This window comes from Chrysochloris asiatica, unplaced genomic scaffold (genome assembly GCF_000296735.1).
Source record: "Chrysochloris asiatica unplaced genomic scaffold, ChrAsi1.0 scaffold00140, whole genome shotgun sequence".
Taxonomy (NCBI): domain Eukaryota; kingdom Metazoa; phylum Chordata; class Mammalia; order Afrosoricida; family Chrysochloridae; genus Chrysochloris; species Chrysochloris asiatica.
In genome coordinates this window covers 5,709,328-5,729,543 of record NW_006408658.1, presented here as the reverse complement: position 1 = coordinate 5,729,543, position 20,216 = coordinate 5,709,328, and the positions used below count along the sequence as shown (strand labels likewise).

Genomic DNA, 20,216 nt, shown 5'->3' with positions numbered 1-20,216 from the left:
CCTGTACAGGGTCGCTATGGGTCGGAACCGACTCAACGGCACTTAACAACAACAACATTATAAAACTGTAGGATAAACATTGGACTAGTAACCACAAGGTAGGCAGTTCAAACCCGCCAACAGCTCTTGGAAATCAGCAGGGGTGGGGATCCTTTTTTTCTGCCAAAGGCCAATTGGATATTTATAACATCATTCGTGGGCCATACAAAATTATTAACTTCAAAATTAGCCTGCTATATCTGGTCAAACATTTAATTAATTCACACCTAATGTGAGGGCTGGAGTCCTCGTGTGGCACTGCAGAATAATGTACTAGACATTAAGGTCAGTTTGAATCACAAGGTTGGTGGTTCAAACTCACCAGTTGCTCCTTGGAAACCCTATACAGGTTCATTATGAATTGGAACCGACTCTATGGCACTTAACAACGTGATGGCTGGAACTGTGGTTGCCTTGGCAGAGTCTGACCAAATGATTTCACGGCCTTATACTGCTCTTGGGCTGGATATTCTGCATCCCTGCTATAGGATTGCTATAAATCAGAACCAACTCCATGGCACACAGCAACAACAACAGTAACAAAACCAAGAAGTGTTAACAGCAGAGAAATAGAAGATTAGGAATAGTAAGAAATGAAAACTGACATTGGATTTGAAAAGCACAAGGTAAAAGGTTGTTGTAGAAAAACAAATTTCAGTGGCATATTGGAAGCTGGTATTGAGGGAAGATTAAGAGTTTCAAAGACAGATTAAGAATGTGACATCCTTGCTTTGGCTGTGAAACTAAAGGGAAGGAAATTGTAGACAGCTGAACATATTTATACATAAAAAAGAAGACTCCAGAAGAGAGGGAGAGATTTGAAGTTACTAGAGTACCAGATTAATGGGTTAAGTTTCTTGGAAAGAAGGTTGGGGTCCAATGCACAGATGGAAGACTTAACCTTAAGTAGAAGTTAAAAAGGAAAGATGATGTGAACACAGGTAATTTTGTAGGTTGCTAACAACAATGGATGGTTTCATTTTTCTCCTGGTGGGTTCCTATTGTTGACCCTTTGGTGCATTGAGTACTGTCAGACTAGTACTCAAAGCTCTCAATGATTTGCAGCCTGTCTCACCTCCCAGAATTACTTCCTACCATCTTATACCAAGTCCTTTTTGCCATGTTAACTACAGATCCACGTACTTTTTACTCCATGTCCTTTCAGATCCAGGTGACTGTTCATGTTCTTTTCTCTTCACATTTCTTTACTTGGCAAGCTCTTAATTGTTCAACAAAAGATGGCACCTTTAGAAACCCTTTTCTAAGCTCTCAGGGAGTTGTCCATATTTTCATAACTCCCTGTGTTTACTTGTTCTTTACATCAACTTTTTGAAGCCCCCTAGCATAGGTAAGGGAGTCCTAATGTGACCCTGTGGGTTAATGCAAAGCCATTTGAACTGCAAGGTTGGCAGTTCAAACTCAACAGATGCTCCTTGGAAACCCTATATAGGGTCGCTATGGATCGCAGTCGACTCAGCAGCACTTAACAACAACAACAAAGCATAGCTAGGAGTCCTCATGTGGTGCTGTTGAATAAGAAATGGACCATAACGTCAGTTTGAAGCACAGGTTCGTGGTTCAAACTCACCAGCTGCTTCTTGAAAACCCTGTACAGGGTCCATATGAATTAAAACTGACTTCTTGGGCTGCTAATCACAAAGTCAGCAGTTCAAATCCACCAGCTGTTCCATGGGGCAAAGATGAGACTTTCTGCTCCTATAAAGATTTTCAGCCTTGGAAACCCTACATAGGGTTGCAATGAGTCAGAAAAAAGTGACTTGCATTGACTTTTGAGACAGTAAAGTTAACAATCAGATTACCATGTGCCTTTGGAAAGGCTAGTGTTTAGGAAAGAGCATGGGCTTTTGGATCAGAATTAGATTTGAGTCTTGGCACATCAATAATGATGTATTTAGTCTTGGGAAAGCTAGTTATTTTCTGAGCAACTTTTATTTCATTTGTAAAATGAAAATACTATTTACTCATTGGCAGATTAATCAATAGGCAATTTAAGCACATGCTTAGAGTTCCATAAAAAGGACATGAAAATGACACTAAACCATATGAAGCAATGAGAAAACTAGTCACAATGAACTTTATAGAATATTTTAATTAGAACATTAAAAAATCTTTTAACTTAATCATGTCTATTATTTTGAAAAATAAAATTTCATTTTGAATTAGATACGAAGACATCTTGAAATTTCTTGACTATGACTGATTATATCTTTATTGTAGGGATATGATAAAGCTAAATTAAATAAAGCTTAAAAAGGATCTTAAGTATGCATGAGAAAAAGCAAGCAGTAAATCCGTTTGTAAGTTCTTGTCCCTTTCTGCCTTAGCTTATCTTAAAAAAATTTTGAATCTGGTGCTGCAGGATAATGTACTGGAACAAAAGGTCAGTTTGAACTGCAAGATCAGCGGTTGAGGCTGCTCCTCAGAAACCTTATACAGGGTTGCTATGAGTCAGAACTGACTTGAAAGCACTTAACAACATTAGAAAAAGAAATTCTAGAACCAAGATCAAGAAAGCCAATAGGCTTTATTTGCATTTTAAAGGACCGTATGAATCAAAATTGAAATTGTTGCTGATAGTGTCTTTCCTCATATTTTAAGAGTATTTGTTGTGTGACAGGGAGGGGCTATCTGTGTCACTTGTGACTTGGTGGGAGTGATAGTTGAGATACTAGAAAATCTCAGTCTCAATTTACTGCTTGATTCCTTTTGGTAAGAACTAAAGGGGTGGCAATGTGTTATCCTTGTGATGGGATTTCCAAGTATCAAGATAACCTTCTATACCAAGGCATTTAGACTTTTGAGAAATCAGATTATTTAAGTTTATATCATTATTGTATTCGCCTTCAACCTGTGTATTAATTAAAGATCACAAACCATTATTTACATAGGCTAACCCCAAGCTAGAGACACAGAGAAGTAGAAAAGCCGATGATATTTAAATGTATGCTGTTGCAACCAGCAGCATTGTGCAAACCTAAACCTGAGTGATGTCACTGAGTCCAAGAAGATCTTGAAATGCAGCAGATAGCAGAAGGAGGTAGCCAGGACAAGATGCAGGATTCTCACTGTCAATTCAATGATTGGGCTGGTTACAAGGACAAAGATTCTGGTTTCCCTGAAGGCTCATTATCCTCTGCTTGGCTATGAGGAGTAGGCTTTCCTAAAAGATTAAGAGGATGAAAGTTTTGCTAAGGCTCATCTTTCCGGACACAACTATATATTCCAATTAGCATTGACTTCTTCATACTTGGAAACTGCCTTAGTTCTGGTGCCTATGAAGAGAGCCTGAACCTCTCCTTGCCTTCACTCATTATTCACAAAATTTAATACAACCCTTATCAGCTGTGATATTACATTCTATGGTTCTTTGTAGATTGCAGGCAAATTATATGCCTGAGCCTCTGGATTCTTTCCAATGTATTTTTTCTTCAGATACACAAGTCTCCTAAATAATGAGTCGGTTTAATTGACTCTGTCTGGAAAAGAAAAATTTGTCCACAAAGAGGGCACTTCAGAGTAGTTTGCCATTGGTCAGGAAGAACACTGAAAGCAGCAGGAACAGCCCTAGTTTGTCCCTCCAGGGGTAGCATTCCAGGTACGTAGAGGTTGTCACTGGCCAATCTACTGAGAATGTGGACATAGAATGCCTCAGGTCTGTGAGGATCAGAGATTCCGAGGTCCAGAAAGCTATTCAGTCCCAGGATAATGTTGTCTTTCAAAGCTAAGAGTTTCCTTATTTTGAGGAGACAACATCAATTCAGGCAATGATCAGAGTCTCAAAGGGCCTCCCATCACGATGGCTGCCATAGGAAGTGTTACAGGTTGAATCAAGTCCACCAGTAACATGTATAAATTCCTGGATCTCATACCTGTGAGTGTGATCATATTTTAAAATAGAGTTCTATTTTTCGCTAAATAGATCAGGCCTTTTTGCTAAATAGGATGGGCTCAAAAATCTAATCACATTTGAGCTATAGAAAGAGCAGAGTGAACAGACACACACATGTGGGGAAAGACAGGCACCTTACGAGGATCATCTACAAGCCAAGAGAAGTCAAGGAACCAGGGAATATCCAGGGCTGCTGACGAGCAATCAATATGGCCAAGACACTGATTTGAATTTTCAGTCTCCAGAACTGTGAGAAAATAAATTTCTGTTCTTTATAGCACTCGCTTAAGGAACTTGTGTTACAGCAGTACTAGGTAACTAAGAGAGGGAGATGCAGAAAAGACTCTTGATCTGGGTCTTACAATCCAAGACTTAACATTTCAGGTGTAGAAGACGGGAGTGATCTGAGCCAGACACACCAACTAATCTTCAGAGTGGCAAATATTTCCTGTTTAAGATGTATGTTCAGGGGTGGGGGATACACTGTAGGGTGGATATTTACCATGGTAATCAAACTCTGCATAATTTAGCCCTCATTTAAAAATATGGAAATGTGGAGCTCTTTATAGTCAGGTGTATGTATGTTAGAAAGATAATCATAGATCTGTACAAGGCATAAGGGATCTGAATGCACTAGATTAGGGCACAATTCCCTTGGGAAGCCTTTTTGTAAACTGAGCAAGACAGAATAGAGATGTGACAGGCACTAGCTGTAGGGATAGAGAGGAGAAGATAAAACTTGAGTCACATAAAGGCAGGAATACTGCTGTTAAAAGACATTTGGAACTGACTTTTAGTGACTTCCCTGCCAAAGTCTGCTTGCTGGAATGTTGACACCTCTGCAGAGGAAAAAGAGACAGGGAGAATGACTAGGAAGAGTACCAAGAGGGAGCAAGTGGAAGTGTCCAGAAGGAAGTCACAGTATTTAGTAGACCCCTAACATCCCAGCTTCAGTGGACACAGGGTCAGAGGGGCTTTGTTTCTTCCTCCATCATTGAAACCAGGATTGAAGAAGGGTCGCAGAGGCCCACCAAAGGCACATTCAGAGAACGTGTAGATGAGGGAGCCATGGTCAGTGACATTGTAGAAGGAGACAGTGCAGTTTTCACAATCCAGGAAAATCCCAATTTGACTCGGAGGAACCTGAAGGTGGAGGGAAGTCTGGGGCGAGGTTCCAGCTTCATATTTTTGTTTGTTCCACAGCCAGACTGTCCAAAAGCCATTCTCGGGGCTCAGCAAAAAATGTCCTTGCCTTTGCACAGAGTATCTACAGACCCCCAGGTCCCAGGCCTCCTTTCCAGTCACATCTACCTCCCAGTAATGCTTTCCCGAGTCGAAGCACTGGGCACCTAGGACCATAGGGTAAGTATCAAATCTCTCTTCAGTTTCAGGCAATTCCTGGTGGATGTCTCCAAGTCTAACTTGTCTCCGATCATCAGAAAGGATGAGCCACGGATTGGCTGTGTCTGCATCCAGAGTGATGTATACTGCAAAAGAGGGGACCATAGTTAGGATTGGAGAATGTGGGGTGGCTGGGGGTGGTGGTCAGTAGCCTGCGCATGTATAAACTACAGAATGAGGATGAGGGGGTGACTCTGGGCATCAGTGTATGAGGAAACACACCCCAGCCAACTCTGGCCCTTGTCTTGACCTTTGAGGGGTACCACCTTCATTATCTCCATCCTGTCCCACCTCTTCAAACCTGCCATCTCTGGTCAGCTCTGCTATTCTCTGCCACCCTAAGCATCAGCTCTGAATCCTCATCACACCCTCCTGCTCCTCACACAGGCCAATCCCACAACTCCTAAAGTTTGCCTTACCTCCACGTGTCCTCAGCATCTTTTTCAACCCCGGTACACAGCACTCACTCCGCAGGTCTGGGCAGGTAAACTCTACCTCCTTCAGGTTCCAGGTCTCACTCCTGAAGGATAAAGCACTTGAGAACCCATCTCTAATTCCTGCCACACCCTTCTGAACTCTAATGCTGTAACCTCTCTCATGAATAGCTGTGACAATTTAATTCAACAGGAACATACAAGCACCTCCTGTGTTCAGTCCTTGGAGTGGAAGATTCAGTTTCTATCCAGGACTTCCTGATTACATGAGCTCTGCTGCATGCAGATAGTTCCTCTCTCCTGCCCAAGCCTGGTCACCATGTAAGTACATTCTACTGTGTTTAACAGGCCAGACCATCTGATACCAGCCAATTTCCTTCTGTAAGAAACCCCAAGGGATCTCACCCATGCTGTGGGTCTTACTCATCGCTCTTTCCTGGGGGTTTGTAATGGATCAATTTCATTTTAAAAAGGAATCTTAATAGACTATAGACTCAGAACTCCCCAGAATTTCCCTGTTTTCCAGGGATTTACTTTGTGAAATTATTACAGACCAATCACTATGGGCAGCTCATGAACTGGGATGACCATTAATTAGTCTTCTGAAACTAGAAAAACATTTAAGGAGTATCAGATCTTTGAGAATAGAGAAAATTTTACCATATGTTTTTGTAACTCAATAACCTTTTGCAAAGTACATATATACACACACATGCTTCCTGCCACCCCTACCCCTTACAAAGAAAGCTTCTCCTTACCTTTCCAGGATACTTCTAACCTCCTGAGGAGAAAAAAGACAGAGTAAGTTCTAGAGTCAACGGTTCAACATTGAGACTTTAGTCCTAAGGGTGATGTGATACAAATGTATGGTTAGGACAGTGCTCTGTGTCATTCTAGGGGCAGAAAGTCACGTCTGAACAGCTTGAAACAGATAGAGTATGTGGATGGTTGTGGGTTAGTCAGGAACCTAGCGTAGGTTTGACCTATAGCTCGAGGAAAGCTCATCCATCAGCTTAAGGGCTTTGACTCAGAAATAAATTTGAAAGCTCAAATCTGGGCTGAGGGGGTACAGTGGAGAGGGGAAACTAGTACAATCTGGCTGAGATCCAGAAACAGCAATGGGGAGAGAGAATAACTGAGCTAGGAAGCCTAGAAACTGCTTTATCTTATTTGTAGTCAGGAGTTGTATGGGAGAGAAAGGCTGTCTGGTCGAAGTTTTGACCTGTGCTGTAGTTAACGTGACCTCCTGTATGTGAAATTAAAGCATCTGAAATACTCGAGTGCAGGGGCTTGGGAGCACTCCTATGGGAACTGGGAGGCTCCTGTTGTTGTGAGGTGCTGACAAGTCAGTTCTGACTCACAGCAACCTCATATACAACGATGGAACACTGCCTGGTCCTGCACTGTCTTCACTGTCATTGCTATGCTTGAGAATGTTGATGCAGCCATTGTGGCAATTTATCTCATTGAGAATCTTCTTTCTGATGCAACTCCCACTTGGTCATGATGGATTTATTTATTATTTTAATCCTTCCTGTCTTTCTAGTGACCTTTTGATTCTTTCATGTATTATGCCCATAACTCATCTGGTCATTAGTGTTCAATGCATTAAATCTACTCTTGAGATGGTCTCCAAATTCAGGTGGGGTATACTCTAGGGGTACTACTTTGACTTTAGTGGACCTGTTAGGCTCCTAGATTCAGTTAAAGCTGTATCAGAAAATCAAATTCAATGTCAGGCAAAAACAGATTTAGATGATGGGAAGAGAGAGTCTTTCATGGCAACCCAATGTAATGTTAGCCTTTTTACACAAACCAGCAAGAAATGACTTCATGACCACATTTGAATGTGAGATATCAATTAGATGTGGGAAAAGAACTGTAGAATGTTGAAGCAGAATGGGTTAACTCAATCAAGTTGTTTTGTTTTAGTCTTTCTGTAAGACTCTTGGTTCTTCATCTATGAAACTGGGATATTAGTGGCACTAACTTCTTTGCAGTGTCATGAGGATATGCCTGGCATATGTGCTATATAAGGGCTTATAGGTATTATTATTATTGTTATGAGATAAATTGTAACAAAACATAAGTAACAAATCAGCAAGGAGGCACAATGACTAAACGCTTGGCTATTAACTAAAGGGTTGGTGTTCAAGTCACCCGGCAAACTCATGGGAGAAAGACCGGCAATTATGTAAGATTACAGCCAAGAAAACTGGTTCTACTCTGTCACATTGGATCACTATAAGTCAGCATTCACTCCATGGCACATAACAACATGTCAGCATAGAATTTCTTGGCTATTACTACTTAGGAAATTTTTTCCTTAAAATTACATTTTCTCAGGCTAATAAAAAGTGAGACAATTTGAGGAAAAATAAAATGTTAAAATCATTTATGAAGTTTATGGAAGTGGCAGGAAGTGTAGAGATGATATATTTATGAAAAAAACTTGGAGAAACCTTTTTATTTACTCCAATCGCTACTCTCTCTGCTTTACAAATGCTGAGATGAATCCAGGAAAGGAAAATGACTTAACTTAAAGCTATCTACAGAAGTTAACAGCAGGACTAAGGCTGGGTTACTGTCTCTTGATTTTTCAGTTCAGTGATTTTTAGTTATCCATCATTAATTAAGACCTCCCCAAAACGAGGCCAGGAGCAGACTGTGGCAGAGACTGTCAATTGCTCATATGCAAGTTCAGGCTGAAGCTGAAGAAAATTAAAACAAGTCCACAACAGCCAAAACATGACCTTGACTATATCCCACCTAAATTTAGAAGTCATTTCAAGAACATATTTGATTTACTGGAGACTAATGACTGAAAACCAGAAGAATTTTGGGATGACATCAAGAGCATCGTACATGAAGAAAGCAAAAGAAGGTAATTAAAAAGACAGGAAATAAATAAAAGACCAAAATGGATGTCAGAAGTAACTCTGAAAATTGTTCTCGAACAGAGAGAAGCTAAAGCAACTGGAAGAAGTGAAGAAGTGAAAGCTCTGGACAAAAAATTTAAAAGAGCATCTTAAGACAAAATCAAGTATCATAATGAAATGTGCAAAGCCTTATAATTAGAAAACCAAAAGAGAAGAACATGTTCAACATTTTTCAAGCTAAAAGTACTAAAGGAAAAATTCAAGCCTTGACTTGAAGTATTGAAGGATTCTAAGGATAAAATACTGAATGATGCAGGAAGCACCAAAAGAAGATGGAGGTATACAGAGACACTGTACCAAAAAGAACTGGTGGACGTTCAACCATTACAGAAGGTAGTATTGAAGGAAGAAGGCCAAGCTCCAATGAAGTTACTAGTGAAAAACAAGGCTCCAGGAATTGATGGAATACCAATTGAAATGTTTCAACAAACTGATACAACTCTGGAAACACTCAGTAGTCTATGTCAAATAATTGGAAGACAACTACCTGGACAACCAACTGTAAGAGATCTGTGCCCATTCCAAAGACAGGTGACACACAAAATGCAGAAATCATTGAACAATATCACACATAAATAAAATTTTTCTGAAGATTATTCAAAAACACTTATAGAAGCACATCGACAGGAAGCTGCCAGGAATTCAAGCCAGATTTAGAAGAGGATGAAGAACCAGAGATATTATTTCTATTGTCAGATGGATCTTGGATGAAAGCTGAGAATATCGGAAAGATGTTGTAATAATTAAGGTTTTGTGCCAACTTGACTGGGCCAGAATTCCCAGTGATTTAGCAGTGAAGATATGGCTACCACGTCCATGATCAGAGTTAGTATGATATGGTCACCCCCATTATGTGAACTTCTGTGCTCAGGTCTGATCTGTTGTAATGATCCTACACGTTATAAATTCTCACTTCTATGATGTTAATGAGGCAAGATGCAATCTACAGGATTAGGTTGTATCTTGAGTCAATTCTTTTGAGATATAAAAGGAAAGAGTAATGAGCCGAGCTCAGAGAGACCCACTGCCACCAAGAAAGAAGGGCTGCGAGTGGAATGCATCCTTTGAACCTGGGTCCCTGGTCTGTGAAGTCCCTTGATCTAGAGGAAGATGATATCAAGACACATAGAGAATGCTAAGGAATGCTGGACCCTCTGATGCTGAATTGAGACAAGGACATTTCTTCAGAGCCAGTGCTCTGATTTCAGACTTCTAGCTTCCTAAACTGTGAGAGTGTAAGTTTCTATTCTGTTAAAGTCATCCACTTGCAGTACTTTTTGTTATAGCAGCACTAGATAACTAAGACAGATGTCTACTTGTGCTTTATTGACTATGTAAGGGCATTCAACTATGCGGATCGTAACAAACTATGGATAACATTGAGAAGAAAGTGAATTTCAGAATACTTCATTTTATTCATGCAGAACCTGTATATAGAACAAGAGGCAAAATTTCAAACAGAACTAGGGAATACTGCGTGGTTTAAAATCAGGAAAGGAGTGTGTTCTAGTTGTACCCTTTCACTATACTTAGTCTGCATACTGGCAAATAATCTGAGAACTTAAACTATATGAAGAACACAGCATCAGGATCAAAGGAAGACTCCTCTATGACCTGCGATATGCAGATGACACAGCTTGCTTGCTAAAAGCAAAGAGGACTTGAGACGCTTGCTGATGAAAATCAAAGATGATAGCCTTTGGTAAAGATTACAATTCAATATAAAGAAAACAAAAATTCTCACAACTGAATCTATGAACAACATCATGATAAATGAGGGAAATGATTGAAACTGTCAAGGATTTCATTTCATTAGATCTACAATCAATGCTCATGGAAGCAGCAGTTAAGAAATCAAATTATTACATCAGGCAGGTCGCTACAAAAGACCTCTTTAAGTTATGAAACAGCAAAAATGTCATTCTGAAGACTAAGGTGCACCTCACCCAAGACGTGGTATTTTCAATAGTTTCATATACATGTGAAAGCTGGAAAATCAATAAGAAAGATCAGACAAGAATTGATACATTTGAATTACGGTTTTGGTGAAGAATCCTGAAGCACATGGGACAAACTTTGGAAAAAACAAATCTGTCTTGGCGTAAGTAAAGCCAGAATGTTCTTTAGAAGCAAGAATGGCAAGCTTTTGTTTCATTTACTTTCCACATGTTATCAGGAGAGACCAGTCCCTGGAAAAGAACATCATGCTTGGTCAAGTAGAGGGTCAGGGAAAAAGAGGAAGACCCCTACAGTGAGATGAATTGACACAGTGGCATCAACAATGGACTCAAACGTAACAATTGTGAGGGTGGTGGAGGACCAGGCAGTGTTTTGTTCTGCTGTGAACAGGGTCACTATGAGGCAAAGCTGACTTGATGGCACAAACATGGCCAGATGCTCATCTAAGGGCATTAGTGGATTCTTGCTTTTAAATTTCACAAAAATGAATAGCACATGTGGCTTTGAGAGAACCCCTTCATCATCTTTCTAAGCATCAGAAGGAAAACCTGTCAATTACTGAACAACAACAACAAAAAAGGTCATTAAAAGGAGAACAGTTCCATTCTGATATACATGGGGTTTTCAGGAGTAGAAAGTGGTTCAGCGGCAACTGGTTTAGTTTGGTTTTTTATTCTATGCAGCAATGAACAGAAATGGATATCCATGTGTGTCACAATAGAACTGTCCTCCATAGAGTTTTTAATGATGATTTTATTTTTTACTTATTTATTTTTTTGCAGCAGATTGCCAGGTCTTTTTTCTAAGGTGCCTCTGGGTGGGCTTCAACCTCCACACGTTAATCTTTTGTACCACCCAAATATTCTGCTGCATGGAATATTCCCTCCTAAAAACATGTTTCTAGGCCTTGAATGCAAACCATCTATAAATCCCAATTCAGCTTGTTTTAAAAATATTACAAGAATATTTGACTACAGCAAGAACCATTTGCTCTAATGGTAGACCCAGGGAACTTTTTTTCCCCTCAGTTACTCCATGAGTCTCCAAGGGAGTCTCTCCCTGGTCTCACCTGTAGCAGTCCCAGCGCTGAGCCCTGACGTCTCTGCTCCAGTTCCAAGATCAGCTCCTGCAGACCCTGGATTTGTTGGGCCAGCTGGGCTTCATTCTCTCCCAGGATTCTCAGCTGGTCCCTCTCATCCTTCTCTAGTTTCTGCAGCTGCCTCTGTTCTTCTTCAGCCAGAAAGTTTTTCTGCTGCACAAACTCTGAGTGAATCCTCAATTTGTGCATCTCCATCTTTTTCTTTAATGTTAAAGGAAAGAGAGGTGTGTTTTTTATCAGTATCACTCAATTGAAGGATGGAGATGTGTTGATATCTATCTTCTGCAGATTCAACACTCTGGTTCTGTCTGGGGACACACACACACACACACACACACCATTTTGGGGAAGGCATCTGGGACTAAGACGGGATTGGGACTGGTGGAGCACACTGAAGTTAGCCCATAACCACGGGTTGATCTCTCTTCCCAAAGCTAGTTACCTCACACAACCACCTCAACCAATACCATACCTAAACCACAGGGAAAGGAAGTATCTAGAATATTCTTTGCCTGTCTTCTTTTGTTGGTAACTAGAGGGTCACTTCTTTGTACTGCAGCCTGAATCTTCCCTTGCCTACCCCAAATCTTCCGCTTCTGGGATTTGCTACCCAGGAGCTTGTACTTCTCTTCTTCAATCTCTGACTTGCTCCCCCGATTCCTACTCCCCCGCACTAGCAAATCACTAGTATAAACAAGCTTTAGTTCTCCATTACACTTTGGAACAGTGATAAGGACATGGTCAAGCAACCAATCACTATGCTCAGACTGGTGTTCCTACTTCAGCCTTAAGCCTATTCCTCACAGCCTTTACTATTTACTAAATGGCATAGTGGTTGGGATTCTCTCTTGAGATAACTTTGTCCCAGATAACAAGGCACTGGTATTCTCATCTGCTGAGACTGGACTCAGAGATGCAGGGAGCTTTAGGGTATCTTCTTTACCCCCCTCAGTACCCTGTCATATAGACTATCAAGCTTTGTATTTGATTCGAAGTTATCCTAGCCTCCTTCCTTCTTATTCCCCTTTATCAGGAGACAGAGGATGGCTGATTCTCAGAGAGTACGATATGCTAACCCTATAGCTATTCAGTTAGGACCTTTCTGAGCCCAGGGCTCTGAATTCTACCCAAACTTCTGATGTAAGATCCCTTTCAGAGTGTGACTCTTGCCTTCCAGGCTGCTCTCTTCTCAGCAACATCGATTTCCAACTTTTCAGCCAATTCTTGCTTTCTTCTCAGCTTCTCTACTGCCACTTGGATCTTCACCTGCAAAGAAAGACAGCAAGTCACTCCCCAACCAGATTAAGAAGTTGGATGGGATAGCATGGGATGGTGAAAGGTCACACTGGTTCTTAGAAAAGCCTAAGTGCAGATAAGAATGGAGTAGTAGAGTCTGAGTGGGGTGGAAATTCTGTGACTGGGAAGATAACTTTCTTGTAGACTAGAGCCACATTGTTGGGGAGGTAGGGATGGAGGGCAATGCTCATTCCTAATCAACCAGGAAACTGATCCTTGTAGCATTTTCCCATAGCATATTTCCCATTTCTGGGGAATGAGAAAGGTGTGTTTAATCTGCAATTCTCTTCTTAGATTAGACATGGAGATAAACATCCTTTTTTCCCCCAGTCCTTCAACTCCAGAGGCTTCTCTTTCCCAATCGTAGCTCTGGAGAACAAAGCATTCATTGATCAGGGCCCTTGTCTTTACCTGCTCATGCTAAGAGCTTACCTGGTACTCCTGAGCAGCCTCCTCAATAGGGATCATGGAATGGTCACGGTGTTTCCGGGACTGGGCACACACCCAGCAAAGGACTGTCCCATCTTTTTCACAGAATAGGTGAAGTTTCTCTCCATGCACTTCACACTGATCCCCTTTTGTGCCCTCCTTGGCACTCTGGCCCATTTGCCTAAGGTTGTCCATCATGTTGGCTAGCTGCCGATTGGGCCGGCAGTTCCTGAGCAGAAATCTGTGCCGGCATACAGGGCAGACACTGCATCCATCTTTCCCTACCTCAGAGATGCACTCTTGGCAAAAGCTGTGGCCACATTCGATGCTCACAGGCTCCACCATGGGATCCAGGCAGATAGAGCATGTGACCTCCTCCCACATCATTGCCAGGGGCTTTGCTGAAGCCATAGGGATAATAACCTTGGTAAGCAGCACTACACAGAGATCTTGTGGTAAACTACTGGGGAAAGAAAAAAAGGAAACAAGAAGGTGAGAAGGGTTGAGTGAGAAAAATAAATGATTTAAAGGGAAACATGACAAGGATTGAACTGGAGGGGGTAAAATCAAGAAAAAGCAAGAACATCAATCTGAATAACAGAGACTTTTCTTCCACAGTCTAGTCAGACAGAAGTGGAAACTAAGTTTCCAAAGTGCAGAGAAAGTTGTCCAATCTCAGAAAGAAAACTGTTTATAATTGTAGTTTCATCACACCCACCCACCTAGGCTTAAACCCTTCATGGTATCCCCATTATAATTCAAGGAGAGAACAACCCAACTGCCAAGAAGAAGCGACAAAGGATGATGGGATGAAAAAAAATCCTGTGCCAGTCTAGGGCTGAGCCCATTTAATTATAATAAGCTGTCAGTTTGAGGTGTGCACAGTAGCCAAATTTACTGGAAAGGTGGTCCAGGTGGGAGTTGCTGAGGCAGGGGACTCAGGCTGTAGGGTTCTGAATATAAGGTGTGGGGTTTCCAGCTTTCACACTAGGACCATTTCCACCAAATGCCACTTTGAGAATTCTTCTGGTTATTTATTATGATATTTCTTTCCATATTAAGGCTTTTCCCATTCATCTCCTTCCATCCAATCACTGATTTTGCTAAGAAGTTAATCATAACAATAAGTTAGTGGCTGTGAAGTAGACTCTGAATCATGAGTCTATAAACCCTATACTCGGTAGGGTTTCAATGGCTGATTTTTCCCAAGTAGAATGCTAAGCCTTTGTTCCAAGGTACCTATGGATGGACTCAAAGCGCCAATCTTTCACACCAAGCATATAAACCACTGGCATTATCCAGGGCAATTCCTTAATCTTTACAGTACTGGCAAGAGTCAGATGTGTGTGTGTGTGTATATACATATACTCATATATACATATGAATGAATCCTGGTGTAGAGCTGTGGGTTAATGCGCTGGACTGCAAAGTCGGTTTGACTTTGAACGTAAGGTCAGCAGTTCAAGCTTACCAGCCACTCCTCGGAAATCCTACACAAGGTTGCTATGGGTCAGAACTGACTCGAAGACACTTAACAACAACAACAACAACAACATATACTTTATGTTGTTAGCAATCCAGTGCTTAAGGAGCTCTGGTAGCGTAGTGGTTATGAATCAGACTGTGAACCCCAAAGTCAACGGTTCGAAACTATCAGCTGTTCCACTGGAGAAAGATGAGGCTTTCTGCTCCCGTAAAGATTTGCAGCCTCTGAAACCTTGTACAGGGTCGCTGTGGGTCAGAACTGACTCCACGGCACACAACCACCACCAATCCGGTGCTTACCCTGCAGCGCCAAACCACTGGACTGCTAACCACAACGTTGGGAGTTCAAACCCACCAGTTGCTCCTTGGAAACCCTGTACAGTGTCGCTATGAGCGTAGTCGTTACTAATCGGGCTGCTAACCTCTAGGTAGGCAGTTCGAAACTATCAGCCGTTCTTCGGGAGAAAGATGAGACACGAGGCTTTCTGCTCCCGTAAAGATTTACAGCTTCGGAAATCCTGTGCAGGGTCGTTATGACTCGGAACCGACTCCACGGTACTAAACAACAACAACATGAGTAGGAACTGACTCGATAGCAGTTAACAACAACAACATACATCAATAAATTATTTGCAGACAGTTGCATAGACTGCAAAATGAAGGAGGGCAAAGAAAGGAAGTAGTTTTACTTTTGAGGGTTAGGAAGGAGAGGAAATCCCCTAAATTACTGGTAATGAGAGGTGGAACTGGGAACGCTAAAAAGTGTGGCCAGCACTTTCTGGGTTCCTCTCTAAGCTAGCTGGTTTGGGTCTACCTATCTTCCAGGGCCAGCATACCAACTAGTACAACATCCTGTGCAGCACTGCCCCTCTCACCTTCATAGGAGGGTTTTTTAAAATGGGAGGGGAAGAAAATTCGTTTCCTGGGATTGTCGACTTCGGGCTATAAACCCGGTTCTCCCAGGTTCTCCTGTACCCCCTTCCCAGCACTGCCTCCAGTATCTTCCCAGCTCCAGCCCACTAACTTTCACTTTCAGAGCCCCGCCTCCTCCCAAGCAAACTGACCAGCGCCGGAAGAGCTTTGGGTCGACTAAATCGTGCTGCAGAGAAGGGGCAAATGGGACAGAAAGCTCTAGGGGTGGAAGGGAATTTTCAAATCTGGGTGAGGGGGAGAGAAGTCAGCAGGCAGGGCTGGGGTTCCTTAGCCTAGCGGCTTTACTTACCTTACCAGGGGACCAGTGGTTGGCGGTAAACGCATTAATTTCACTTTCGATTTCCTGTCAGGCACTCAAAAAAAAGGGGAGGAGAATTGAAGAGAGGGGAGGAGAAACGGGTGTGGAGGGACAGAAAGGCCAGCGGCGGCGGAAAAGAAGTGAAGTGGGAGGGGAAAAGGCAAGAGGCCTGGAAGAGTTAGGTCTAGGGAGGTATTAGAAGATATTGATCTCCTAGACACGCGTTTCTTGGGAACTGGGATTGAATGAGAACCCAGGAGCACTTCAGCCTAGGCTCACGCAGTCTGCCTTTGTCACATGTAGGCGCATCTCTTCATTTCTCCCTACTGGCCCTGAGCAACTAACTGTGTCTAGGAGTCCCAGGTTCTCTCCCTTTTAAGTCCTAGATCTGAAATTGTTGTTGTTGTTAAGTGCCATGTATATGTGTGTTGCTGTTAAGTGCCTTCGAGTCGGTTCCAACCAATACCTACCTTGTATAGGGTTTCCGAGGAGCTGCTGGTAAATTTGAACCGCCAACCTTGCGGTTCAAACTGACTTTGTAGTCCAGCGCATTAACCCACAGCACCACACCAAGATCTGAAATTACACTCCGGTTTATGCACCCTCTTCTGTGCTGCCTCTCCCCTCCGCTGCACCCTCCCGCTCTATAGGAGTATGTCATCCCGATGACTGCCTCTGGGGAACACCTTCACCTATTAGGGGGAAGAAAGGAGCTGGAATCTCAGAAAAGCAAGGAGGATTTCTATTACTCTCCCCTAAATGAGTGTGAGGGACACAGAAACTTCTGCACATCCCGTAGTTAGAATTTGGGGAATGAGAAAGTGGGTGGGTAGTGTGGAGAATGCATCCTGCCTTTTTGTCTAGTTGTTAAATAATAAAAGTCTCTGGTAGTGTAGTGGTTACGAATCGGGCTGCGAACCTTAAGGTCAGCGGTTCGAAACTACCGGGTGCTCCGCGGGAGAAAGATGAGGCTTTCTACTCCCGTAAAGATTTACACCCTCGGAAACCCTGTACAGGGTCGCTATGGGTCGGAACCGACTCGATGGCACATAACAACAACAACAACAACATAAACTTATCAACCCATGCAGCTATATTGAGTTTGATTCTAGTAACGTAAACAGTCTCTGAATATTGTGAAAAAGTGAAAATAAAAACAAAGCAAAAAAGACGCTCAAAGATAAAAATGACTGCCTCACATCATTACAGACCTTATGCTGTTTGTTGCAGGAATTGAATAAAAGCTTATGGCTTTGAAAAGAGCGTAGACAGACACCGGACTCAGTGCTGGCTCTGCTATTTATTATCTGGATTTCTATCTCTCTTAGCTTCAATTCACTTATCTAAGCAGGGATATGAATACATGTTTTGGTCATGACAAATAAAGTATTGAAGTTGTAAAGAGTTTAATCTTACTTGGATTCATAATCAATGCCCATGGAAGCAGCAGTTAAGAAATCAAATGGAAAAAAAAAAAAATCAAATGACATATTGAATTGGACAAATCTGCTGTTAAAAGCAAAGATGCCACTTTGAAGACTAAGATGCGCTTGACACAAGGCATAGTATTTTAAATCACTTAGTGTGGCGCTGTGGGTTAATGCGCCAGACTGCAAAGCCATTTGAACTGCAAGGTTGGTGGTTGAAGCTCATCAGCTGCTCCTTGGAAACCCTGTACAGGGTCACTATGGGTCAGAACTGACTCGATGGCGCTTTACAACAACAACATATGCATGTGAACACATGACAATGAATAAAGGCAGACCAAAAAGAATTGATGCAATTGAATTAAAGTGTTACTGAAAAACAATGAATATGCCATGGACTGCTGGAAGAATGAACAAATCCGTGTTTGAAGAAGTACAGCTAGACAGTTTCTTAGAAGTGAAGATGATGAGACTTTGCTTCACTTACTCTCATGGGTTGAATTGTGCTCCCCCAAAGTATGTGTCAACTTGGCTGGGTCATGATTCTTAGTGATTTGACAGTTACATGTAATGATGTAATGTGACAATTACATTCTCCATGATGTGATCTCAGGTGATAAACCAGTAAGAGGGTTAAGGGTGGGCTGCCCTCAATCCCATAACAACCCTGATCTAATGTAAATGAGTTTCCCAGGGGTGGACCAATAACATTTTTCATCTTACAAAGATAAAAGATGAGAGAAGTAAGCAGAGAAAGAGGGACCTACTGCCACCAAGAAAGAAAAGCCAGTATTGGAGTGCATCTTTCAGACCTGGGGTCCCCACACTGTGAAGATATAGGGAAAGATTAATGCCACGTTACATGGAGAGCTTCAAGAAATGCTGGGACTACAGCTGCTGAAAGGAGACAAGGACCTTTCCCCAGAGCTGACAGAAAGAGAAAGCCTTCTCCCAGAGCCAGCACTCCGAATTTGGACTTTAGCCAAACACTATAGCCTCCTAAAATATGAAAGAATAAATGTCTGTCTGTTCAAGCCATCCCCTTGCAGTGTTTCTGTTCTAGCAGCACTAGAGAACTAAGGCACTTTGTACATGTTCTCAGGAGGAACCAGTCCCTGGAGAAGGACATCATACTTGGTAAAGTAGAGGGTTAGTGAAAATAAGGAAGACCCTCAACAAGATGGACGGACACAATGGCTGCAAATATGAGTTTGAACATGGCAATGATTGTAGGGATGGTACAGATCTGGTGGCGTTTCCTCACACATGAAGTTGGAACTAACAACAACAACATTAATACATGTAAGATCTTGAGGTGGCACAATTTGTTGCTTGATTACTAAACTAAAGATTGGCAGTTCTAACCCACCCAGAGATGGTTCAGAATAAAGGTCTGGTGATGGACTTCAGAAAAATCAGTGATTTAAATCCCTATGGAGCACAGTTCTGTTCTGACACACATGATATTGCCATGAGTTGGAAGCAGCTGATTTTTTAATACATCTGTAACAGGGCTGTTTTTGTACGTGTCCTAAAATACACACATAATCAGTGAACATAACATATGCATAGAAGATCAAGTTTCCACCTTGGTAATTGGCTACAAGATAAAAAATGCCAGTCATTCGGAATTCCCCTAATTCACTTCCTGTACTTCACAACTTCAGCATTCTTTAACTGGTGATGTGAGTGAAATCTTTATTTCTAAAGGGTCAATGTCCTTAATATTCCTACTTTTAACACATTATCACATATGTATTGTCTTTAACACACTGGCTATTTTTATTGGACAATGAAACTATAATCTCTTGAGTATATCCCTTGAGTTTCAGGCATAGACCTCCTTACCTTCACTGTGTGTCAGCAACCCGTGTTCTCCTGCTAATGGAGGTAAGTCATTACAGTCAGTATAGGTACCCTGTCTTCTGCCTGTTCTTTAAGTGACTTAGATTTGAAATAGCCAGGATATAGTCAGAGATTCTAATTTATTAGAACCAGGTCTGTTTTTCTTACTGGAAGGGCCTCTTGAAGTGCCATCGAATCGATTCCGACACATAGCAACCCTGCATAGGATTCTGAGGAGCAGCTGGTAGATTTGAACTACTGACCTTGTGGTTTATAATCCAGTGCTATCCTATAACACCACAACTGGCTGAGCCTTATGTTGTGGGAATGGAAAGAAAAAAGTTATGTTAATGAGTTATTACCATGACAGTAACAGGGACTATCACTGTGTCTCTCCTTTGATTCTCTGACTAGTGAGTATTAGGCTGTTGTTGTTAACTGCTATTGAATCACTTCTGATTTATAGTGGCCCTGTATAGGGTTTCAGAGGCTTTGAAGCCTCACGGAAGCAAAACACCTCATCTTTCTGCCAGTGGCTTAAACTATGATCCTTGTGTTTCGCAGTCCAGTGCTTATCCTATGGAGCCACCACACTCTCAGTGGAGAAAACAGACAAACATATATTGGTTGCTGATTTAAAGCTTGTACAGAATTTGTATGACAGCCTGTAAACCTTGTGTAGTAGAGTCCATAGGTGAGTCCATTATGAGAATTCTTTGACT

General features: G+C 41.8%; 1 protein-coding gene across 1 annotated transcript; it reads right to left on the bottom strand.

Annotated features, from left to right (window-relative positions):
* Nucleotides 1–4,693: 4,693 nt before the first annotated feature.
* Nucleotides 4,694–13,917, bottom strand: TRIM21 (tripartite motif containing 21). The gene is given in 6 exon segments (XM_006870375.1): nt 4,694–5,436; nt 5,770–5,870; nt 6,543–6,565; nt 11,752–11,982; nt 12,952–13,047; nt 13,510–13,917. Coding segments are annotated over 6 exon segments (1,602 nt in total).
* Between the last annotated feature and the right edge of the window lie 6,299 nt (nt 13,918–20,216).